This window comes from Parambassis ranga, chromosome 10 (genome assembly GCF_900634625.1).
Source record: "Parambassis ranga chromosome 10, fParRan2.1, whole genome shotgun sequence".
Lineage (NCBI taxonomy): Eukaryota > Metazoa > Chordata > Actinopteri > Ambassidae > Parambassis > Parambassis ranga.
In genome coordinates this window covers 20703441-20729508 of record NC_041031.1, presented here as the reverse complement: position 1 = coordinate 20729508, position 26068 = coordinate 20703441, and the positions used below count along the sequence as shown (strand labels likewise).

Here is a 26068-nt window from a genome sequence, read left to right as displayed (position 1 = left end):
CTAACGTTAGACGCTGAATTACCCAATGTGGAAGCTAGCCAGATAAACCTGATGTGTTTGTATGTTCGTCTCCTTTTGTGTTTCAAACGGCACGTGTGTTGAAAGCACACACATTAGAGAGACCTGCTCAGGCTGCTGCAGTGATTCATCAGGGTAAGTTCAATGCTTTATTTTTATTTCAAACATTTGCTTCAGGCAAATAAACACTGAATTCCTTAATGTGCTGCCCAGTAACTGCAACAGTTGGCAGGCTCTCCGTGTCTAGCATCCCACAGCTAATTGGTTGATTAATTAGGCTGTCATATTGGTCTTAATTAACACTTCATCTATGATAAGGATAAAGTTCTGTCTCATAACTTTACTAATGGACGAGACTTTTCTTTATGTTTATCTCCTAGTGAGGAGGTAGCTATGGCACAAAAAACAGCAATTAAGAAATCAGGAATACAATTTTTGGGAGTTGCAGTACTTATGTCAGTCACAGGGCTATGAAGACACTGGTTGTATAGACTTTGTGAGAAGTCTATGGAGGGAAAGTAGTATACAGATCAATAACTTATTCATACATACTGTGTGGTGTGTTCATGAGAATGTAGCAAGAAGTAAATCTTTGTCACTGTGGAGTAACAGAGCAGGCAGTTTGGGCTTCTGTCTCTTCCTGAATAGCTTTTGTCATTTGTTGTTACAGGTGAGGCGGTTCTCCAAACAAAAGCATGGATGAAGACCATGGAGGAAGCGACGTGCACAACCAGGAAGAGGTTTGTACATCATACATTTAATCAAGCTGTACGTTTTACTTGGCTCTTATCAGAATATTGTTCAGCTTAGTTTTTTGTGTGTTACAACTACAGACTCCATATTTAAATAATGTGAAATCATTTACACACAAAGGTGAATGTTTTATTGTAAATTTATTTTATTATCAATTAGGTGCATATCTTTCCTGTGAACACATGTGTTGGTAACATGCACATACTATTGTTGATACATATTTCACCGAGTTTAGGGAAGATTAATTTGCGATGTATTGTCTTGTACTTGCAGGTTCCTTCTCAGAATCAACCCTGCTGCCACCAGATCAGCTGGATACCCAGAAGGAAGGTACAAAGAAAAAGTGCAGGAGTTTTTTCTTAAATAATTTTAACGTCTCAACTACTTTTACATGAAATGTATGAAAAGTTTGGATGGTTAATAACTTTTGTGATGCCTTGGCGAAACAAGTGATGTTGGTGCCTGTACTAGTTTATAAAACAAATAACAAACTTTGCTTTGGTCTGCTTTTTGAGTCGTGGCTTAATCGTTATGATAATTTAATTTTGGAGCAGACATTTATTTCTGAAAGTGCCATTTGGAGATTTTCTGTTTTTGGGCATCCATCCAGTGTGGCCTATTTGATGATCAGAGATCTTCAGATGGTAAGTGCCTTGGTGGTTGGGCTAATCATACATTGATGCCACATCAGTTTGGATCAGTGTTGATGCAACATGTTTTTCTCATAGGGAAATTTGCAATGCAAACCATACTTTTGATGCAGCTGGTAAAGAAACATTTTGAAGAAATTGTATCTACACAAGGTTTGTGTTTGTGTGTGTTTAATTCTATTCTACATTCTACAATGTCCACAGATTTTGTCCTACTTTGATATCCTCACGTGTGTCTCAGTTTCTCTGTGTGTTCATGTCTTATCACGCTTAAAACAAAATGACAAATTTAAGTTTCCGATATCACCAGACCTGTAAAAGAACTGGTTTCAAAAGAATGTACGCTTTATTGGATGAATAACTTCAAGACAAGTGAAAAACATTAGGGAGAGGGAAGTAATGACAATGAAGGGAAAACACAAGGAGCTTCTTGCTGCTGATGTCGGGCAGTGATCGTCGCTTCATGTGGCTGTTAAGGTTTGTATGCACACATTATGGCATAAGAATTCATGGACTGCTGTAGTGTTTGAAAGGTTCCATTGAAATCTGTTGACTGACACTGAAGAGTGTGTGACGAGTGACTGCTGCTGGCATCAGATGGTGAGTAACCGTGACGCACACAAGGGCTTTATGGCATGCATGCATCTGTGTGTGTCTTTCCACCTTTAACTGTCTCGTTGCGACTGTTTGTTTTTTTTTTTTTTTTTACATGCACATTTTTACCTCGTTTTTGATCAGTTTGGGACTTTTTTTAAGGTTTGATATTTTCTGTCTGGGTTTCTTTCCTTTTTGCTTCTCTGCTTCTGTCTGTGGGTTTGTCTTTAACTCTTGGCGTGTTCTATAAAAACTCAAATACTCAGAAAAAGTACCACAAGCTTGTATTTTTATAATAAATTCAACAAAATAGAAACAAACTGATGCAGAAGAGCTTATGATACCCTTTCACATTAAACCATTCAGTTTCAGCATAGTGTTATTGCAGATGTACTGTTAAACAAAACAAACTAGGAAGATTAACAAAATACCAACTCATGTTGTGCTGTGTACAGCTGTGTACTGCACTGAGCTTTATTGGGGGGGAAAACGTAAATGCCCAGAAGAAACCAGGTTTTACAAACCAAGAAGTGAGAAAAGCAATCACAAGGAACATATGGCATAATTCCACTGCATTGATTGCTGTAGATTAATTGCAGGCTGACTGTCATGGAAGAGCGTGCGGCGGACGGTGACACTGTGACTGCTGCTGGCATCAGATGGTGAGTAACAGTGGCACACAAATGAATAAACGTGAAATTTGGCAGAGGTGCTTGTTGAAACTTTGACCAGGTTGCAGATCGCTTGAAAGAGTGAAATATGCCCAGAAATTCAAGAAAACGTCTACGTGGTTTAGTGTAAAATGTTCAGAGGTACAGAAAGGTCTTGATGGGTTCATTGAATTAAGTAATAAGTAATGTGTTGGGATTGTTCCACAAGAGGAACAAAAGACAAGCATGAAATAAGGTTCAAAACAGCAATGGTGTTCAATGGTGTACTGGTTGAAAATACTAACAAGTGGTTATTGCAAATGAAGGGGCATGCATGGAAATCAGGGTGTTGATAAAATATGGTAGAAAGCATAAATGATGTTCAGTGCTACAGGAGTTGGATATGCTGTCTGGAAATGAGGTTTTTAAAATTGCATTTAAAACCCCAGGACGATGGAGGTCTGTTGCCTGTGACAGGACTGGTGTAAGTGCGATATGTCTGGCAGATCGGATCATAAGTGACACTGATGCACAAATGAATAAATGTGTGGTGAAACTTTGGAAAGGTGCTTGTTGGAAATTTAAAGAGTTTTCAGAATGGTTGAAAGATGAAATTTAAAAGGTTGGTTAGTCAAGGCAAACCTGCACAAGGTTTACAAGAAGGTAAAAAAGAGGTGGTGATGGGTTCATTGATTTGTGTAATGAACTCGGGTGTTTGCATGATTTGTAGCACCAAACCCAATATAAGAGGAAAAAGAAGAAATATGGGTCAAAATGAAAATACTAAGTGGTTGTTGCAAATGAAGGGGCATGTGTCTGAAAATCAAAACTAAATGTCATGATCTGATTAACACAAGTGTCTTTTACAGAAGCTGTTGCAGAGGAAGCAGATATTACCTTAACTTCTGTATAGGGAGTCTAAAGGAAGCTGTTGACCTGACTTTGATGCTAACTTTTTTATTTACTTCTCCAGATATGTTTCTTAGATACGGGTTCAGCTGCAGATGCTGGATGTTAACCCACTTGCTAAGAAAGCATATAACCAGGATGTGGTGACTCTGATGACGATCAGTGACCAGAAAGTGAAGGTGCCTGGAGTGTATGCTAGGGGTGGGTGATACAGCAAATATCACAATATTTCAAGGAACGATGATAATGACGACAGAGGGGAAAAACACTGAGGTTCTTGTCTAGATTAGAGGATTGCAGGTCCACACTGCCACACGATATGAACGGCTTTTCCACTGTTCATGTAGTTGACTAGTTTCCAGTGTTTCTCATGCTGACAAAAATATTACCGGTAAAATATGATTGACATTCAGCACTGGGACTGTGGAAAGAGCAGCCTCAGTAGTGCTCCGCTCCTACAGTGGCTGCAACTCTGGGGGCAGTCTGGTGTGATTCAGTGTACAGCCTTTCAGAAACCATGAATGACAAGACAAGACAAATGATTTATTAATCATTTGTCTTGGTTTGCCTATACCAGGTGACACATAGTGACAGGCAAGCTCCACCGTGCCGATACAGAGAGCAGGATGTAAATACATGAGAGAAAGGACATGTCGTGTGTAATTAGGATAAATAAGGCTATTTAGTGTGTTTAATGAGGTATTGACCCTGTTCAATCTGTTGTGAAATGCTGCTATATTGACAACCAAATTAACTTGACCTTAAAGAGAGGAAGGGGGTGGTCACTCTGAGTTTTGTAAAAAGTTGACGGCTCTACTTCATCATATATATTCTAGGACACACACTGCCTCAGAAAATAGCTCAACATGTATAAGCGCACACGCAAAAGCAATTATACAACCTGTTTATTGTCGAGGGTTTCAGTGTCCCTGTTTCCACATGTAAACGCTTTGTTCCGAGTTTCCCCTCAGGAGAAAATCACTAAACCACCTCTCTCTGCCGTCTGTCATTCACAGCCCGTTAACGAGAAAAGTCTTCTGGCCTGTGGAAATTACAAACAGCCCACACACACACACACACTAATCTGTCAGCGAGTCTTTCATTCAGGATTAACAACACTGTAAAGGAGCAAATCACCGCTGGTAATTCATCCGTTACCAAACTGACTGAGGCAGCGGAGCTCAGAATAACTGGACGAGTCCTCGGTGAGCAGCTTTGTACAAACAGGAATTAAACGGTGGATGAACCTTCAGCTTAAATAACTCTGTACACTGTATTTATTTTAGACTCACAAATCCTACAACAATTAAGGAGAATCAAACATTTCCTTTCTGTCCCTGTAGCACCTGTGAAGCAACATGTATGCTATGCATGTATACTCTGGGTCTAAATATGACCAACTAGATAAATAAGAAGCTGTGTTTTTCCTCAGTGTTATGTGTACTATAGTGCATTTAAAATGTCCTCATTTTTATTATAGCATTTAGTTTTGTTTATATAGAGCTAAATTGATTACAAATCACTTTGTAGAAATTGCAAATATTAATTATTGATTAATATTTTGACATTAATCTGGATTAGCAAAGACAAAATGGGCACTGTTTATGTACATAATGTTTGTTCTGTATTTTAGATAAGTAGCTTGCACATTTAGCCGTGCGGTGGGCTGGGCTCTGGCCCCTAGTTACTGTTGCTATGCAAGTGAAACCATTGATATGTATGTTCCTTTAACTCCAATAGAGAATAAATTGATTCTAAATGTAAATAAATATCTTTTATCGCAATTTAGGATGTAAACTATTAAATTATGACCACAATCAATTACAGTTTTACCTAAATCACATCAAAATGATGTCTTCTAACATGTTACATCTGTGTCAGATGATTGTTTTTGTAGCAAAGCTAAAACTTATAACTCTGCCTATGCACTAGGAGGTGCTGTTTCCCCAAAATGTAACCATAAACATAATTTTAAAGGCAGTAAAGAAAAAAAACACCAACAGAACACTTTTTATAAACCTTTTTTTAATTGTTGTTATGCATTTAAATTCCAAAAAGAATGATTCAGTTCCATTGATGGGACAGTTTTACAGTGATTGGGCTCCACATAGAGTATATGACATGCAAGTAAGGAACAAAAAAAAATAGCATAAGAACTCATATTTTACATTCTTCACCTCTGCACCCTGAAATTATTTTCACCCTGAATTCAAAAGAAAGACCTCTAGTAATTGTTTGTCCTTCCAGGTATTTCTTTCATGTTATGCCCCTCCCCTTTGTGGCAATCAGGACATGGTCACATGACCAGTAAACATTGCGGCGTTTGGCCGGTCTAAAGGGACTGCTGCCAGATATTTAACACTCTCATCTGCATTTAGAAGGCAGAAAGAACATTTAAAAAAAGATGCCACAACATTTGTCTGTAACAGTTTGATGTCTTCTAGTGCAAAAAGACTGGAATGTTTATGTTTCTCTTCACAGTAAAGAGATGGAGGGGAAATTTAAATTGTGGATTCACAGGCAGGGTTTAGCAGGGCAGTTCATATTCATAGGCTTCTGTTATGAACCAGACAAATGTTGTGGCCAGTCTATAAACATCTGCCAATATAAACTCTTCAGGGAGAAATATCACCAAAGGCTAAAGGAGTGTGTGTTTTCTTTCAGTGGAGGATGAAGTGTGTGTTTTGAATGGCAGTTCTTAGCCGATCTGAATGTTTCTGGGCTCCTGACAACAGAAGATGCTTTGACAATCCAGTCTCTCCCCCCTAAAAACCACATCCTGATCATGAATCAGACAAACAGGACCTGCTGCAGGCCAAATTGTTTTCTTTTTGTAAATTTGAAATGGAGAAAGATTTCCACAGTGCATGCTTTTAAATCTATTTTTGAAACAAATCGAACATCTGGTCATTTCTCGTTTTCGATATCTCCACTTCTGAATGGTAATCTGGATGCTGCTTGTTTGCTGAGTTTTTTTCTAATGTCAAAACTTAAATTGTGTGACTGCCAGGTACACAGGCTGTTGTAGCAAGTTTTAAGGGTGCTTTCACATCTGCAGGCTTTACTCTGTTTGAACTTGGCGTTGGTGAACCTTCACCGTGAAATGAAGTGCTGCAGAAACAGTCCTAAGACCCACTAGCCTTGTAGTTCGTCCTTGTCTGTTGCAAATATATATATTAACTGATCATTTTTTAAACATTGATGCCTGCTCAAACAACTGTCTTAACAGGATGACAATTTACCTCTGTCAAAATGTTCATTAAGTGTTGTTCAGTATTGAAGCTCATCCAAACCAGGAAGTTTAGAAACTTGGCAATTCAGAGCAGAGCGAACTGACTAAGGTGTGGAAGCACCCTGACTGTCTTTGAGGCCTCTCACTTCATCTCTCTCATTCACCCACATCTGTCCTTGTTATGAAAATATACAGTTCATGCCTTCCATCTTTCAGTATTTTACAGTATTCTCTGTGACACCAGATGATTTATCTAAGTCGCTTCACAAACAGTTTTTTTTCTCATGCAACCAAAAACGACACATCACACCAGGACGAGCACAGAATGCGACAGGATGAGTTACGGCTAACCTCACATACACATGACATGATAGTAGCCCTTTTCAAAGGCAGTTCACGTAGTGTGACGCCTCGAGACGAGTCCCGCTGAGAGACTGCTTTACATACAGTGGATGTATGGCTGTAGTTTCCATGAAGGGCCAGTGTTCATACGCCTGCTCCGATCTGCACCCATTCCCTGCCTTCCCTATCCAGTTTAACCTTATTCCATGTGAGGGCCTGGTGCATGAAGAACTGTGGGAAATCCCTCTCTAGATGTTAAATTAATCAAACCAAACTTCCACACACACACACACGCAAGGTGCATTTATGAGCACTGCATTAAAATGAATCTCTCTGCAGGTTGGTCTCCTCTATAGAGACCTGAAAATCTGCATGAAGTATTTTACATGGAGGAAATGAAACTAGTACTACACCTAGGTTATAAAAAAAACAATATTTTACTTTACAGTATCATTTTCTAATTGCACGTTTCCCATTTTCTATTTAAAAGCCTTCATGCTCACTAGCAGGTCACTAAACTCCTTACACACTTGATGAGTGAAGGTGAACTCGGAGGATAAAAGTTTCAACGGACTCAGCACTAAACCTAAATAATCCACGTTCATGAGACAGATGTAGAACTACTTTTAAGTCTGTCCAGAGTTGCATTCAAGATCGTGCAGCCCTTGCTGACTCACACTTTGTCCTTCTATTGAGCTGTAGTGTTGCCTATGTGTGTTAGCATTGTAACAGTTTTTGTCATAGAACCGTCATTTTCCAGATTTTAAGTCCTAAAAATCTAAACTGTATCAAGATACATGAAAGAAAAATCAGTTTAACTTTACATTTTTGGTGTCCATTTGTACCTGACTGTCTCAGGAGCGCCCCCTGTGGAACAGAGTGTCATTTTCTTGATTTAAATCGTTCTGAAAAATGTCCAAAAATATCACTTTAACTTTACATTTTTTGGGGTCCACTTATTCTAAACTCTCAAGAGCACCCTCGTGTGAAACAGGAAGTTTGGAATGTGTGGTTTTATTTCTCTCCTTCCCTGCTTATGCCTCATCAGTCTGCAAAGACCATTGGACGCCTCACAAGCCCATCTTTCTGGATCCAATGCACACATTCTGTTGTCCGGAGACTCCTTCAGAAACAGTATTATTTTTTTGTCTTTTGACAGTTGGTGTATTCTCTTCTCTACCAAAACGTTTGCATGCTCAACATTTGAAAGGAATGTGTTAAGTATTTTTCTTTTTTTTTTTCTTTTCGTTGTTTTAGACACAGCACAGCGACGAGTCTGCTGCTGCTCCCGCCTGTGCACAGTTCAAAGACATGTATAAACCGGGACCATATGAATTGACAACATCACAGACACGTAGAAAGACACACACGTATAAACACACACACACACACACTGAACGGTAAACATGTATACACACTGACAGTTATAACAATGGCTTCTTTTTTTTCTACGTATACATTAGTATACATGTTTAAAGATACAAGAATGGTGAGGATTTACAAACAGATATGCAAAGATCTTTTTTTCTATTTTGTACACACACGTGGAAATCTCTTTTTTTTAAAATCATTTTCAGTAATTATTGCAGTCTAAACAATATGGCTTTGTCTAGTGGAAAGTCCTATCTGAGCTAGAAAATGAAAAAAAGAGTGCCCATAACAGCTTCATCATTAGTCTTATAATCCCTATTCTAAATCACAAACTCAAGGAACAATGTATTAATCATACATCGCTGCATAACTAACCACTGAAAAGCCACCGGATCATTTAGGAACATGCTTAGCTTTATCAATAAATGTCACATATTATTTACTATTTATATTATTCATCTATTTAAATGCTATATGACAGATCACTATGATATTTTTTTAGATTAAGAGTTGCAGGATGCTGAATATAATCTGCCAGCAGCGACTCACAGACTGTTTTCCTCAGGCTCAGTCTACAGGGAGCTGTTCAGCCATGGAATACTCAGAGGAAGTGCGTTTGTTTTTTTCGCGGTGGTCTTTGGGATGCATGCACGCACTGAACGGGGCACGCCACATTTTCTCCTACGAGGAGGTGCTTGGCGGTTTATGTTTTTTGGCGGTGACAAAAGAAATAGTAAGGTCTCACCATTATTTCTTTGGTCTGGATGTTGATGAGCTTTCAGCCATACATTGAGAAAACGATAAAACTCCTGCACAGTAAAAAACAAAAAAAAAGAAACAGCCAGGCATTGCCTGGTCTTTGCATTCATGTGTGAAGAAAACAACAATCAAGTGCTTCACTTTTCACAGATGATGTGATGACATACAGTTACAGCTACGCCTCGTTTCCCAGTGGTCCACGCTCTGATTGTCTATGGGGATCACACTACCTAAATCATAATGATTCCATACAGCAAATAAGTCTTGGACATGGAGAGAAGTGTTGTTTATGTACAAAAAGTTTTCTTGGTCCTTTTCATTTAAAATGTATACACAGGGTTCCTACACAGTGTATGGAAATATGAATCCAGACTGGATTCACAAGGTTGTGCTGCGTTTAATGTGCTACGATCTGGTCACTGACTGAGGATGCAGGGCTGACCATTTGCAGCCAGTCATTGTCAACCAATGAAACATCGTTTTTACTCTGTGTGGAGGGTGGCCATGTTGGCAGTGATCAAATCCACCGTAACTCCTGGTTAATCCAAATACAGGTTAAGAGGTGGAGCATGAGTTAGGCCAGTGCTGAATCATAAGCTCCATACTTCATTTCATTCATTTCAACTTTAAATCTGTGTCACCGTAGCCTGCATGTGTGAGGATAATTTAGTAATTTGTGTACACACTACAGTGGCAGGTCTTGGTATATTGGAAAGTTAGTAAAAATAAACAACCTTGTGTACTTGTAATGAGTTAGCCGTGCACACAAGTATTAGTTGCGTTCACATCATAACGCCATGTCTTTAAATCCACATACAGTCCAAAATTGTTAAGGAAAGTCTTTGAAATGGAAAATGTGTAGGAACCCCATATATTCTGACATGATTTCATGATAGCAGTGTAATTAGAAGCAGAAGTAAATTTGGAACAGAAGCTTTAGTAGCTCGTGGCCTCTCTGACTGTTGATTTTCAGAACCTCCTGGTTTGAACCGCTGGAGATTCTGCCTCTCAGCCATCCAGATATCAAAGGTGTCCAATCTTGTATCTTTGAACGCATGCCAACCAGCGATTATTTGAGTCAAAATGAAACCTTCATCTACAAATTCTCTGCCAGAGGAGATGATATGAAGGCACATGTTCTAAAAACTCAAACATTGACTGTTTTAATATAAAGAACTACACCAGGTTCATAGAAAACACCCATTGGAATGAACAAAACATGTTCCATCTACTGAAAAACATGGTGGCAGTGTCGTTTGGAAAACCACAGAAGAACGAGAGTCCGCCGTCCTTTAAGGGAATACTGTTCTCCAGAAAAATGATGTAAACTGGTGTAAAAATAACAACTATTTGTAAGAAATGTGCTAACTGGCAGTCGAAAACGGCAATTTTGGCAAATAAAAGAAGGAAGAATGACGCAATCGTCGTGGAGTAGAAAAGAACGCTAGAAAGGCAGTGAGTAGCCTCTAACAGTTTGACAATAACCCCCCCTCCCACAGCTGTTTTGCTTCGTCTACACTCAACCCTCCTGCTTACCCAAAATAATTCCCCCAGTCTGTCTTGGCTCCCCGACACAAAGACCCTGCAGCCTGGCCCAGGCCAGACCGGACCCTGAATTTAGGGTTCGTTTGATTTTGTTTTGCTTTTTTTTTGTTTTACTTCTTGAAAATGTCCTGTAGAGGTCCAGGCAGGAACTTGAGAACGGTGTCCAGGATGCTCTCCTCATCCTCTTCGTCGTCATCTCCACAGCCTCGCGGTATGGCCTTCTTCGGGCGTGTCAGTGAACCCTCGCAGGCCTGCTCCATAGCCGCTTTTTCCTCCGCCTCCTTCTCCTCCTTTTTCTTTAACCCGTACTGGATGAAGAGACCGTAATGGGGAGGAATGTACAGAAAGAATCATGTAAATGAGACATGAGAATAATTAATACTTTGAACGATGTGTTTTGTTTGTTTTTACTCCTTTGTGTAACCTAATGTTGGTTAGTTAGTCAACATCCTCCTTGTCCTGCAGTTAAGTCCCACTCCACTTGACATCATAACATATGACCATCACATGGTATGGTGAAAATATGTTTCGAATAATGAGAAGCCTTTATTTTAGCTGCTTTGAGCACTTTGTTTTTATTGGCATCACATCTGTACCATTCAGGCTCATTGTACTTATAACAGTAGAAAGGTGACAACAAGAAGCAGCGTCATCAGTCACAGTTCCTACATGTGTTTTCTCACCTTGTCCCTGATGGTCTGCCGTACTTTTTCCCTCTCTGCCTCCATGCGGGCGTGTTTGGCCTTCCTCTCCTCCTCCTGCTGCCTCAGTGCCTCCTGTCGCTCCTCCTCCTTCTTGGCTGCATCTGGGTCCTTCTCCTCCTCCCCGCCCAGCATCTTACCCATGTCTTTGGTGGCCCCTGTAGAGAGAAAACAGTGATCAGGGTGAGCAACAAACAAGCACAGCTCCTTTCTGTCTGAAAATTGTTTTAAGTCACAGATATTGTGATTTATTGTTGATTATGTATCGTGATACATAATCTGAGGACTGATGATCCTCAAGGCATCTTGGAAACAACAAGGAAGAAGAACAGCCAGCTGGAAAAGCTTCAAAGAGCCACTGAGACAGAGGAAGACACATTCTTCCACCTGGTGTCGGCCATCTGTCAGCCCTACCTGCACATACATATTCAGGTGATATGCTCAAGTTTCCGGGCACAGTACATGGCGAAGTCATTTTCTACAAGAGACAACGAGCGTGGCAATCTAAACCAACAATCACACTGTGATTGTCGATTTCTCACAAAGGTGACGTTTGTCAACAAGAACCCTGATGATCATAATGCATGGAAGGCTACACACGTCCAGCTCATAAAAAGTTTTGACTGAAAAATCATTAAATGCATCAGGGTTGTTGCCATTTTCTATATATTTTTAATGTGCACCCTGAGGCTGTAACAGTGAGCACCATCAATTCTCACCACAGTACAGGTTGACTGCAGGTTGGGCTCCTGAAAGCAGCTCGCCTCTCCATCATGTTTACTTTCCAGACGTGAAAGCGACTCCCGCACATCAGCACTGCCGTTGTAACCCCCATCTGATCGATAGTAAATACAGGACCACCCGAGAGTGTATGAATTATGGATCCTGCAGCAGAGAGAAAACTTCATCTGGGTATTGATCTACCTCTCAGGCGCTGGTGAGAGGAGAGCCTGGCTGGCAGCCTGGTTTACCAGCTAGTGCCTTTCTCTTGCCAAAACCAGAATGTGAGCCTGACTGGAGCCGATCATTGGAGGAGAGGTGTATATTTTCTGCACTCTCCCCAGCTGCAAACCAGCTTTAATTGAGTTAATTCTAGATGAGTGTTTAGAAAAGTCAGTGATGAATTTTAAAATCATTTTGGTTATTATTTATCATGCTGTGAATCAGACAGGAGCCAGAGGAGGAAAACACGCTGATTATTCTGTAGAAATGTGGCTCCCTCTCGGCTCTGTAAACCTGGGGGTGGCCGGTGCTGTCGCTCTGCAGCAGACCCATGCCGTGGCCCTAATTGGCCTGCAGCGCTGTGCGGTGGGAGCAAACCTGAGGATGACAAATTAGTGCTCAGCTGGTGGGAGGGGCAGGCAGTGAAACGTTCCTTGGGACTCGCTGGGGAGTCGGGTGAAGGTCAGACTGTCCGCTGTGGGCTCTTTGCTGTGGTAAAACACAGCATATGCACTGGAACTGTGTGTGCACACATGTGTGAGTGCACACAGTTCATAATAGAAGAGAGATTTACCTCATTGCATATTTTTCCACAAATTAGTCCAGTCTGCTGAAAGACCTCAACACCACCTTCAGATCAGGTGATCCACAGGCCTACAGCATATCCAGGGCTAACCTAAAGAGAGGCATCAAAATGGCCAAGCACTGCTACAAAGTAAAGGTAGAGGAACACTTCTCCAAGTCCAGACGCATGTGGCAGGGCATCCACGCCATCAGCGACTACAAACCAGGTAACTCGTCCATGACAGCCACAGATGTTTCCTTTCCGAATGAGTTAAATGACTTTTATGCTCGTTTTGACAGGGACAACACTGAAACGGCCATCAGCTTGTAGCTTGTGGATTTCCGCTCAGCATTCAACACCGTCAGACCTTCAATGTTAATCACCAAACTTGGAGATCTGGGCATCAACACCCCCTCTGTTACTGGGCCTCAGCGACCCGATCACTGGACACAGAGACTGGATACACATTTAAGGCACATATCCATCTGTATAGTAGGTTCATAGTACTTAAAACTCTGCATACTATGGCAGCCATCTGTATAGACACCTGTACATACTGTAGATCTACTGTATATGTTGCACTTCTGGTTAGGTGCCAAACTATGTTTCGTTGCATTGTACATATACAATGATAATAAAAATTCAATCTAATCTAATCTAATCTAATTTGGATATTTGTTTGTTTAGTTTTATATCTTTAGTCTTATGAGACTCTTGTGAGCTTAGTGCTGCTTAAGGTGTCTTTCCATTAAAAGAGAATTTTTCCTTCCACTGTCACCTTAACTGATTCTGTAAAGCACCTAGTATCACTTCTACTTGTAAAAGATGCTATTAAAAATGAACTGACTTGAGTTTCACATTTAAGAGAACAGGAATGTGAATCCTTTCATGCAGACCACATGTAGGGATTTTTTCTAATCATGTCTACACACAGGCTTCTAAAATAAACTTCTTTTGTACATGGTACCAAAGAGCCTAGTAGGTCAACCTTAGCATTACTAGCAGGAAACATTTAGAGCAGGACCAACGGCATTCTTAAACAATGCATTGCAGAAATATGAGCTGTCCTGTATGGTACACTCACTAATGCTTCGTCTGCACCGAGACCTGGGCAAAGCACGGGCCACAGGCCGGAACTGGCTTTCCCATGCCCTTTCAATCCAGCCTGCACAGAACAACAGAACGATGATTATAACTGTACTCTGGAGAGGTTTCCCTTTGACCCAGTGGTGTCTTTAACCTTCACATGTTCTCTCCACCTCCTTCATCCCCCTTCCTCCATCCTCTTCATCCCCCCTCCTCCGTCCTTCTGTGTCCTCTGCTCTTCCTTATCCCTCCCCCTCTTTTTATGTCAGGACTAATTTGATTATCTTGCTCGTCTTTTCTATGCGTTTGATTCTGTTCAACCATCACTATGATTGAATGAACCTTCCTCTGCTCCACCTCCGCTCCATCTCCATTAGAGACCAGCTCACAAAATTCCTCCACAAACAAAGGTAGGCAATCTGAGGCTAAGTGCTCAAACAGCCCCAGTCCCTGCATTGTGCATTCAGTCGCTCATTACTTCACTCACTTTGTTCCCTGAGCCACTTCTTTGTGCCAAGAGGGTTTTAGTGCACGAAATGCTCTCAATTTTGATGAGGCTGCGATGTGAAGCATGCAACCGCTTTGCCAAAACAGACTGAGCAGCAGAGAGGTCAAGTCAAGATTTGGATAAAAAGATGCACTGAATAACTGCCTTGAATACACATGGAGAGATGATGGGTGTAATAACCAACCAAGTAACTTGTAACATGCCCTCCAAACATGTAAAACATAATAGTAGCCCAGCAAATTATCACAAGGATCCTATAATAATAATAAGACTTCTTATAATCTCAGAGAATAATCCCATCCCACCCTTCTGCTTGTTGTTTTGGTGGCTGCGTCATGCATCATCAACACACTCGTCAAGCACTGGTCATGTGTACTGTGACTAATCAGCCCACCAGACAGAGCAGGAAGACAAACATAAATATCAGAACATGTAGCATGTATTCGTATTAGATCTGTATATTTATAAATTTATTTTATTTTTTTTATCCGCAGTCATGCAGGTTTGTTGAATGATTTCTGTACAAGACACTAAAACCGCTTCCACTATTCTATCTCTGGTATTACACAAGGCTAGCTGGTCATAATGCAAGCTACAATCATACAGATTTCTGTACTAGACACCTGCACCGCTTAATCTTCCCTTCTTGTTGGACTGAGGGCAAACTAGATACACAGACATCGACCGGTTCAAAGTGGTCCATTCACTATGTAGAACAGGCATGAAGGAAGAGAGGAGTATAGTCTGAGCTGAAGAAAGTGATGATGTGTTAGTGGTGAACACAAGACAGTATCACACAAAGAAGCCATACACCACTGACTCCTCCTTCAGTCGGCCAGATGGATGGCAGTACTACTGGATAATTTGTCAGGGATGGAAGAGTATGAAAAATGGTGCTCATTTACATAATGGATCACCTTCGTCGCCCAGACCGGCTGAAAAACCTCCTGCATCGATCAGCTATTTCAGTGGCAGGGCAGGGTGGCCTCGTGGCGACACCATACCTCCCTGCTGAAGTGCTCGCCAGCAGCACAAACAGTGTATAATCAGACTGCCTTACGGCTTCCTGTTACGACTGCATTTTCGTCTTCATCACGCCTGCACAGGAAATGAAACAGCGAGCTCGACCAGCCCGGTCAGGACCTGCTCACGCTGATCCTTCACTGATTGTATTCCATACGAGCTTCTTTATGAGAAAGGATGAGAGTTCATGTGTTTGATATCCTGACAGGAACAAAGTCCTGATGGCACCGACTGCCACTCCGTTATTGCATCTTATCACCATGAAAAATGTCTTCACGCTTTGACCGTCTCTGTCCCAAAACGAACCAGAACAATCGAGGATTTATCATATCCAGAGGCTTATATTTTTAACATCCTGCTGGTCTTTGAATGCATCATGCATCCTGTACCAAAAAAAAACAATGACACAATTAAAATAGCAAAAAGTCTTAAAGTCTTTCTCCATTAATATTCTCCAAAGACACAGAATGCAATAACTATTTATAAAACTAAATATTCTGAACTGCATGTTTGAACATAGGAAGCCATGATTGAAAATGTGGCAGGAGTGGAAGAACTGGCTGAAAATGACAGTGAGTGTCCTACACTGATAAATCAAACACAGCGTGGAAACTGTGATGAATCTGATTAATAATTAAGCATTCAGCAAATACAAACTAAGGCCTGCAGCTAAAATCTATACTTCAGTCTGAACCAATGAAACGATGTGAAATGATGTGTCCACAGTCTAATGACATTACAGAGGCTCGGCCAGAGTGTGTGTGTGGGGCTAAATTAGATAGGAGTCTAAAACTGGATAAAGTAGACTGCTGTGTGTTTTTGTGTTTACCTGCACACAGTGAGATTAAGTTACACACAGCTCTATTTCTAAATTCACAGCACTAACTGAATCTCAAACACAGGCAGAAATCTGTGGGAGATTTCAAATAAATCCACTCGAGAATCTCCAGGACAAATAGGACAGCCTTCTGTACAGATTATCAATACATAACTGCATTTTCTTCCAATTTTCGTATTAATTAAATGAAAAGTCTACAAAGAACAAATCTTTCAGGGTGATAAAAAATCCATTTCTATGCATGAGAAGCACTGCAGGGTGGTTCCTGGATTGATGTCCTGACACCCTCACCACTACAACAACACTACGTAACAACACCACTCCTCATTTCAAAAAGGTCTCCCTTCCCCCCCTTGGGACTGAAAACTCAAATGTGTGTGGCTGCCTGTATATATTCATGGACGGCCAGCTGCGTCCCAATGAAATAAATGTCATGTTTGTTCCAAGAGGAAAGGTCGCAGCACTAGGCAGCACCTCTACAGGAGGTAAATTACAACACTTCATCTCAGGCTGGATGGACGGAGAGCAGAGTGTTTGGGGGGTAGGGGGTCTAGATATCCACACAGGGAGAGTGAGCTGTGCTGCATTAAGGCAAGAAAAATGATAGAGTAGTAGTAGGGGTAGTTTTCAACACTAGCAATACACATCCATCTATCAATCAATCAATCATGTCCAAGCTCATCTTGGCTATTTCTTGGTTTGATCCATCCATAGCGTTTCCTGTGTCATTTGATGCCACTGCAGTGTCCACTGACGTGCCATCGTGGCAGCAGAAAGGCACGGTTTTCCTTTTAAAATGTGTTTGTTATGAATGTGTTTCATGATCCTACCCAACTCCTAACCCCTTTTTAATGCCTAACTTTAACTGATACCACATAATGTCTAACCCCAACAAGTTAAAATGCATAGTTAAATCTCATTTTCACTTCAGTCAGAGTACGGCATCAAAACCTACTTGTTAAGGGTACAAAATATTTAGAGGTTTGGTAAAGATCATAGTTTTTCTTAAAACACACATTCATAACATTAAACACATTTTTATATCAACATTGTGCCTTCCTGCTGCCAGTGCAATTTATTGGAAACCAAAGTGGCATTAAATCACAGGTAAAATGCTACAAATGCACAGTAATAACACTGAAAAATGATTATTCATACGCCATGTGGTGATATCAGGCTCTTTTTCAGCAGCCAAACAATTCAACCAGTCCAAAGTTTCTGAAAAGCATCCTTTTAGGAAAATAATTTCTTCATCTAGAATCAGTGGCAACTGTTGAAAATGAATGTCCAATCAGAGCTGAGTATGCCAGTAAATTTACATTTTTTTTCTTTAAAATAGAGTACAATAGAATAGAATGCCTTTTATTGTCACTATACACAAGGACAATGAGATTAAAGCCCTCACCCAATTTCAGTGCAAAAAAAGCAATATTTAAAAAAGATATTAAAAAAACTTTGATTATGCACCAGCAGAAACATGTGCTCAGAAATACTTAAAAAAAAGAAAAGATTTCTTAGCACTTAACACCGTGTGAGGCCACATTAACTCACTCAGTGGAAAAAAAAGGCTGAAGCAAACAGGAGAAAAATAAAAAAAAAGATTTAACGAGAACATTCAAATGCATCAAGAGAATGAAACGGAGAAAAATCGATTGAGTGAAAACAAGAAGGAAATAGGAGGGAGGAAGAATGTGCGAGAGGAGGGAAGGCAGGAATAAATCTCATTTCACTCTGGCTGCTGGTCACTGCTCTGATGAAACAAGATGAGAGGGTTGATTAAAGTAGGCATGACCTCCGGGCCCTTCACATATTCACCTTGGCAGTTTTATGTTGCTCTAAGAGAACGAGCCGGCTGATGCAGGAGCCTCTCGGGCTGCGTTTAAGGAACAGCGGCTGAGATATATGGAGTCATAAAGAAAGGAAACTGACACATTATCACAAAAGTGACAGAGGTCTGATTTGTTTTCATCACGTTTACCTGACGACATTTTCAAATATTTGAAATGTATTTTCTCCTCTGTGAGAGAAAATTAAATTTAGTGGTCGTACACTCCCCGCCCCTCCACTGACTTTTAATTTTGACTGCAGTTTATGATCAAAACAAGTCACTGCAATTCAGCATTCAGTATCTCTGACTGCACTGTGATCCGCTGCAGCTACAGGTGGATTGTCTGAAGCACAAGAAGTAAACAAGCAGCCTCGCAGCTGACGCACAAACTTGTGCATGTATGTATAAATCAAGCCCTGTGCATTCGTGACAGCTTCACAATGCAAACCCGACTCCTGTTTCCCTGGAAATTCCACAGCAATACATCCAGCTGACACTAAATGGCCACAGGCTTTACAGTGCTCCAGAGAGCGCAGCTTCATTGGATTACCTGAGCTTCTTAAACAGTAAATCGTCCCTGAATCGAATGTGTTCCCACAGGTGAGGAGAGGAGCACTTACCACCTAAAGCTTGCTTCATTACAAAATCCATGCTTCCTGCTGATTAGTACAGTTGTTCGTCTTAAAGCCGAAGACAGCTGAGCATGTAGCCACCGAGCCTGGGGTCTGCAGGTGTGTCGATCCTTCTCCCGTTCCTCTGTCGGTCGTGATGCTGGGTGTCTGCCGAACACGAGACACAGAAAAAAAGGCTTAGTCACATATTAAGCCATGTTTGTTTGTATAACACAACAGAAGTAAATAAAGCTGCCGCCCCCCCCGTGCAGAAAGTGTAAATGTCCTCTCCAGTACATCAATTTGAGACGCTAAATACACCAATAGATCTCCAATACGTAAAAACACGAGAACCACGTCGATGTTAAAACAACAGATAATGGGATCCTGTTAACACTCTTTACCCCGGTGACAGGAATCCCTTTCTGGTAGAGCGTCGATCAATACTGAGGCCTTTGGCTCTGAGTCACTTATCTGTCTGTAACTCAATACCAGCAGATCAGTCATCTTCTGCTGCTCATAAATATTTCATGACAAATGAAATGGTGTCTGAACATGTATGAGAAGCTTATATCCACACACGCATCATTTGAAAGGGAAATCCTCTCCACAACACAAATCTATATTTCCTCATTAATATTTCATTAACACACACACACACACACATACTGTCTCTCTTCCTGCATGTAATGCAATCAGTCTATTATTCTGCTGCAAGCTTTTGAAATGTATTCACTGTTCAGAGTGGTGACTGCAATCCTGTCAAAACATCTGAAAACCAGCAGTAAGGAACACACACACACACGCACACACAATCAGCTAAACACACCACAGGATGTAAGTACGTAGGTATGTAGGTATGCTTTTATTTTATTATTGGTCCAAAATTCCAGCTTCCTGTTAAGCCCCGCCTACTTGAGTTTCAAACATCCATCCCTCTGCCGTACTCGCTCCTCCATAGTAACAAGGACGCCACATATTAGCTAAGCTAAGTTTACTAACTATGGTTTTACAGTGACGAGCATTGATTGGCCAGCTTCAAACTGCATGTTTAGCATGCCTCTTTAAAAGTACTTTGAATCAGCATGTTGTTCAGCATCACAGTGTTGCCTTCACTGTCCTAGAGTGCTGCTCTAACAGAGAGCCCTAAGCCTGGAAATGCATTAAACTGGTTCCTTCATTCTGAAGTCAATGGGGTTGTGATGAGGTGTCACATACTTTTAAATCTTCAACATAAAATACACTTGTAAATACTCCAATGAGGATGTGGCAATGTGGCTAAACTGCAAAAGATGCAGCAGCTCCTGTTTTGATCAGTTCTTTCAAACCTTGGAATGTTGTATTAATTTATAAACATGCTTTTATTTTGAAAAAAACATCACAGTGTTGAGTTTTAGCTGAACTGAGAGCTGGTTAGAACAGTATACGTTTTTGAAATATAATTTGCCTTTGAAATCCAGGTCATTTTTAAAAAACTGTGGCCATTAGAGGAACTGCAGCCACACGTGTTGAATGTTGTCCCTACACTGAAACTTCTGTATTTATTTGATTAACCACAGCAGCAGCTCTACACACAAAATCCTCCACATTCACGGCTCCTGGTGAACCAGAACAGCATTTCCATTTTAGAAGCCAATCCCTCCCTGCTCTCCACCGCAGAGCACCTCAGTGTCATTTCGCTACGCCAATATTTGGCGGCGCTGAATGGAGTTGGGATGAAATGGGATGGCGGTGCAGATTGAGCTGCACAGCTTATTCTGGGAGAGAGAGAGAGAGAGAGAGAAAGAAAGAGAGAGAGATGAGGCCGGGCGGGACGGCAATCCATTTGTAACTGTGACCGAGCGCTTCAGGGGGTGAAGCACCTCATTTAAATACACACACAAAACACACACACAGAAGATTTGATTGAAAGGACTGTATGACACACAATAGTACACACTTAACCCTGTGTGCTGCCCATGCATGCATACAATGAGCATATGCAAACGCACCAAAAAGCCTTGGACAGACGATTCACGTTGCATTTAGTGGCTGTATCTTTGTGATTTAAACGTCCTTTTAAAAGTGACCAACTCCACCAACATGTTTGAGATGGATGATTCTTTGTCTGCACTCATCATAACTGTGAAAACAGGGAATAATCTGACTTTCCTACAGTCCTTGAATACATCGTGTAGAAATAAAACCAAATCTAACAGCATGAGTATTTAATAAAAAAACACTAAAAATTAACCGTTTGATTAAACAGACCTTCTGTCATGAAAGATTCTGAACTTTAAGAGAAGTTTAACAGCATTTCTTGTGATATTTTAGTTTCAGTAAATCTCAAACTTTATTTTTTTCAAACATTTATTTAATTTAAAAAAAAAATCGAAAAGCAGGATAAAGGTCTGTTTTTGTTGTTTCGCTGTAATATCATATATCATACTAACTGGACAAGAGATCTGTGTGTGTGTGTGTGAGCGCCCAGCAGCAGAACATTTCTCTTATCGTTACAGACTCAAGGACTCGCTAATGGAGTAAAGGAAATATGCTGCTGTCAGACAAGGACATCTGGAAGAAAGGGGGACACCACACACACACATTGAGGGCATTCGGCTCCTAACCTTGACATACATAAGCCGTGACAGTAAATGTTCGATTATCTTTGATCAGCGTGTCCCTGCAGCGATGCAGCCTGCATGGTTGTTTGTTGATGGGACAGGATGAGCTGCATCCTTCATCAGTAGCGTCCTCACTATGAGGTATTAATAACAGAAAATAAGTTTAATTTTCTCCAACATGTCAGTTTTATGTCTGGTTTTATTGCTGGTTTCTCTGCAGTGCTGTTACACACTACAACCCCCCAGAACACACATACACACACACCAGGATCAATCAATCAGTCAATCAATCCTATGTTTATGTCAGTACAGATGCAGCAGTGTGTTCATTTTCACTGCAATATAAACACCTGCACCATTTTAACATGGAGGTCTTTGAGGATTGCCTAGCTTTTAGTGCCAGCCCTCAAGTGGCCGTTTGAGGAACTACAGTTTTTTGCATTTAAGCATTAAGAAATGTGACGGTTCCTGCCTGGTTCCAACCCAAGCTGGGATCCTTCGCTTAAACCATAACTCCTTCATAGGTGTAGTGACATAATAAGAGTCAAAAAATGGAAATCAGCATTACTGAGTTTCTGCATGAAGGAAACCAAATGTTTTTCCATCATCATTAAAAAACCATAATAAGCCTCCATGTTGGCCCCATCCATCACGGATGTAACTCCTATAATGGACCTGTCATCTCTGAGCTGGAATCACACACACTTTGAGCTTTTCCTCTCCTTCTTTTCCTCGAACACATTCCCTTCGCCTGTCACAAACATGTTCCACTGGCAGACTTGCATTCGCCTTGCTGAGCTGCTCCCGTCCCCCCCGACTTCAGCCGTGAAACTCGGAAACAACTTCCAATTAACTGGATAGGATCAGCGAGCCGTCCTGCCCGGTCCTGATAACATTATCCCACGTCACGCACCGCTGCCAGCGCCTGGATTATGAAATTAAAAAGGAGAAGAAAAGATGGAGGGGAAATGGTTGGGTGCTAGGGGGATGGGAGATGAGGCGAGGAGAGGGAGGAGGAAGTTGCCCTTGGGTGCTATTGTCAGTGATTGAATGGTATACTGAGCGTTGTGTGAAAGGGAGGGTTATGTAAGGTTTAAAAGACCCTCCACTATCACAACAGGAGAGAAGTTCAGTATGCTGGAGAGCTGCTTCAGTTCCCGGTTCCAACGCTAACCGCCCACTGATAAGCCCTTACATAACGAGCCGCCGCTCAGGCCTCTGCTGTCTGATGAGGATGGAGGCAGGTGGAGCGACACTGTGATGTATTGTTCCTGTCTGTCTCACATGAAGGAGTCACTAAGATTCCGCTGTGTTGGTGAAGCAGAGTTATAGCCTGGCTTCAGCAGATGTTTTTATGCTGACGGGGGTCACACTGATGAGGGAGCACAGTCAAACCAACTAAAGCCAACTGAGGAAACACACCAGCTGGTGGCAGTAATGCAGCAATGTGTTGTTTGCCAACTTCCAAAAAAAAGGAGAAGAAAGAAGTAAAAGTAAACAAACACTGACAACAGTAGCTCGCTGCTGCTGTTTGTGCAGCTATCTGCTCAGAAAAACTCTGCTTCTGACGGTGTCTCCCGTGTCTCAACCTCTGTTTTTATTGGCTGTTCACAACACGTGGTGGCAGTTGGGTCAGTGATCAGTTTACACGACACTACTGCTCTCGACCCGAAAAATTCAACCATGTTTGAATGACTGAGGTCAGGTTGCGTCTTCGGCCACCTCACACACTTTCAGTTACTTTGGTGCCGACTGTCCCCAGCTACTACAGACTGGTGCAGACTTTGCCCGTCAGGAAATCGTGGGACAAAATGGGGCGAATCCAACAGCTTGAAACTAAACATCCTCACCATCAGTCACAGCGGATAAATCACAGTAAAAACGCATGTCCCCTTTAACCACACAGACACACTCGCTGTCAGCCTTTCACCTTGCACTTGACGAGCTGACACTGTGGACACTCAGTTGGACCTGAAAGAGAAAATCAATATGGCAGCCGGGCGGCTTGGGCGAGATGGATCCCTGACAGGAGCTTCTTTATTTATTTTTTTTTACAGCCCGTTAGCAGGACTTCACCACAACACAACATCTTTATCTGTCACAGAACGCATGTCTGGGCTGCACTACAAACCTTACTTCCCCTGAATAATATAGTGCTCCACAGCATAATTCATTCATGATGGCAAAAAAAAAAGTTATCAGCGACAGAAAATAAATGTTGCAGACGTTGGAGGATGAATTAATGATGAGCTGCTAACGCGGCGACGTCAGCATGATGGCATCATTTATTCATGTGTGTCCGCGGTGACAAATTATTCCCTCAGCACAGACTGGAAGGCAAAATGAGGGAATCGTGACTGCATTTCATTTCTATGTGAAAGGAGTGAGACCATGCTGTATTGATGAGACTAATTTTAATGTGCATATTTTATATTTTAATAACATGTAATAAGGGTTTTATTATAGCTCTGGCTTTCTGCTGATTGACTATGACATTTTTTCATGTGCTATTTCTGCTCAGGATCTGTGATTGATGATGTAATGCTGGCAGCTGAAATAATTTCGGTCGAACACTTTAGTGTGCAAAGCACGGGTGGAATTACATACTGCAGAAAGGCTATGTTAAGTTCTTTCCTTTGAATTTTTTCCTGCCGCATCACTTATGCCCGGTGTACACTGTACGACTTTGGGCTGTCGCAGACGAAAGACGAGCATCGTAGGAGAATCGTGGTGATATCTTTGGTCGTGGCTCTAAATCAGTGGCCTTACATCTCACTGTGAGGCAGGTTCTGCAACGGCCATTGTCAGCATCTTGCGACCAAAGACAAGCTGAGATAAAATTCTAGCGGTGTCAGAAATTTAGGATGACTGTCTCACAGTGTGACAGCTGCTACGACCTGTCACTCCGCCTCCACATCCTCCTCGCATGTCGTAACCTGCGATCGCATGCGATTCAGTAAATGGTCATCGTACAATCTGCTCGCATCAAACTTGACGTCGTACCAAAGTTTATTACATTCACATCATGTAGTGTGTCATGCAATGGTCTTAAAATCGCACAGTGTAAACCGGGCATAAAGAGAGACATTTGGGACTTTTTTTATCCATGAGACAACAGCACCAAATTCCCAATGCCTCTCTGAACTCATGCAGATCAACACATCCTCCCACACACAGGTCTTCTTCTTCTATCCACCTCTGGTGACTACTGTGGAGTTTACAGCCTTTGCCACAATTAAACATCCTGGGTAGTTCATTTTTCTGATGCTAAATGTAGCTGTTAGCTACATCTCATGTTACTAATAACATGTTGTCGTCTGTTGATACTAGTCTGGATGTTGCTCAGCCTACATCACATCCTTTTTGCTGGCCTTGCTAGGAGTGATCATGGCTGAACAACAAATGAAGCAGAGCAAAAAGACAGGTCATGATGGAGAAGAATAATACTTGTAACACTAGCGACCTCACAAAAATATGAATGGCTGTCTAAACTGAACAATAACAGTTAGAAACTATACCAACATCAGGTATAAAACTGCAGTGCCCTCCTGCAGTCAGTCAATAATAATTACAGAGTAAATAAAGGCTGTTGATGCATTCATACACACATGTACTATGTGGGGAGAATTCAATCAATATAATCAATCAATGCTGGCAGCCAAAAGGCACCAAAGCACAAAATTCCACCAGTATTTCACAGAGGATGTGAACCCATCAGTTATAAACACTCGCTATAGTTTGTTTAACAAGTATTTTATTCTGATATCATGAAAATTTAGAGTAATGAAGCTCTAGATCGCTACCAAAGAGTGTAGAATTAGTTTAGTTTTGTCTTAAAAATTAAATAACATTACAATAACAATTTTCTTTTCTGTTTTTTCAACAAATATCAAAATTATAAATGCTACACTTACAAGTACTACCAGTACTACAACTACTACTAGTAGATAAAACAAGGTCATTTATTTAGAAAGGCATTTTTATTTTACTGATTATGTTGTTGTAAAAGAAAAACACATTTCGAATTAATAACATGAAATGATTTAAAAATAAAGAAAACGAGATCAGGATGAAGGGAAGGAGGGGAAGGTGTACAGAATCTGAGGTTTGCTGCTCTGCTGGTGTTGAATATTGTGTAGTTAACAGAGCAATTTACTGCTACAGTACACAGTGTTCACTCAGCCATCTGCTCAGATGACAAACAGCGAAATCGATACGAGTCCTGACACTGGGCTGCTGTTCCAACTGTCAACAGTAAAATGAACCAGAGTCAGTCTGCAGATGCATTTACATATTTGTGTGCGTGTAAATGCATCTGCAGACTGACTCTGGTTCATTTTACTGTGACATCATCATGTGACATCTTCAGTTGTGGCAACAACAATGGCAACAACCTTTGATGATGTCACAACCGATGATGTCACATGAAGATGTCACAGTAAAATGTGTGTCATGACCACTGTGACATCAGTTGTGACATCATCAAAGTCTGTTGCCACAACTGATGATGTCACATGTTCCGTCTCAAAAGTATATAGAC

General features: G+C 41.2%; 1 protein-coding gene across 3 annotated transcripts in view; it reads right to left on the bottom strand.

The window, feature by feature from the left end:
* Positions 1-8390: 8390 nt before the first annotated feature.
* Positions 8391-26068, bottom strand: part of LOC114443001 (complexin-2) — a 34300-nt gene continuing 16622 nt past the window's right edge. The window contains exons 1-4 of one of the 3 annotated variants that reach the window (XM_028416905.1): positions 19330-19357; positions 18935-19093; positions 11507-11682; positions 8391-11131 (exon numbers count right to left, since the gene is read on the bottom strand). In XM_028416905.1, the coding sequence (XP_028272706.1) occupies positions 10934-11131; positions 11507-11682; positions 18935-18965 (405 nt within the window). In that variant the 5' untranslated portion in view covers positions 18966-19093; positions 19330-19357 and the 3' untranslated portion in view covers positions 8391-10933. Of the gene's footprint in view, positions 11132-11506; positions 11683-18934; positions 19094-19222; positions 19306-19329; positions 19358-26068 lie in introns of those variants that run through there. The other 2 variants (XM_028416906.1, XM_028416904.1) reach the window with 2 other exon arrangements.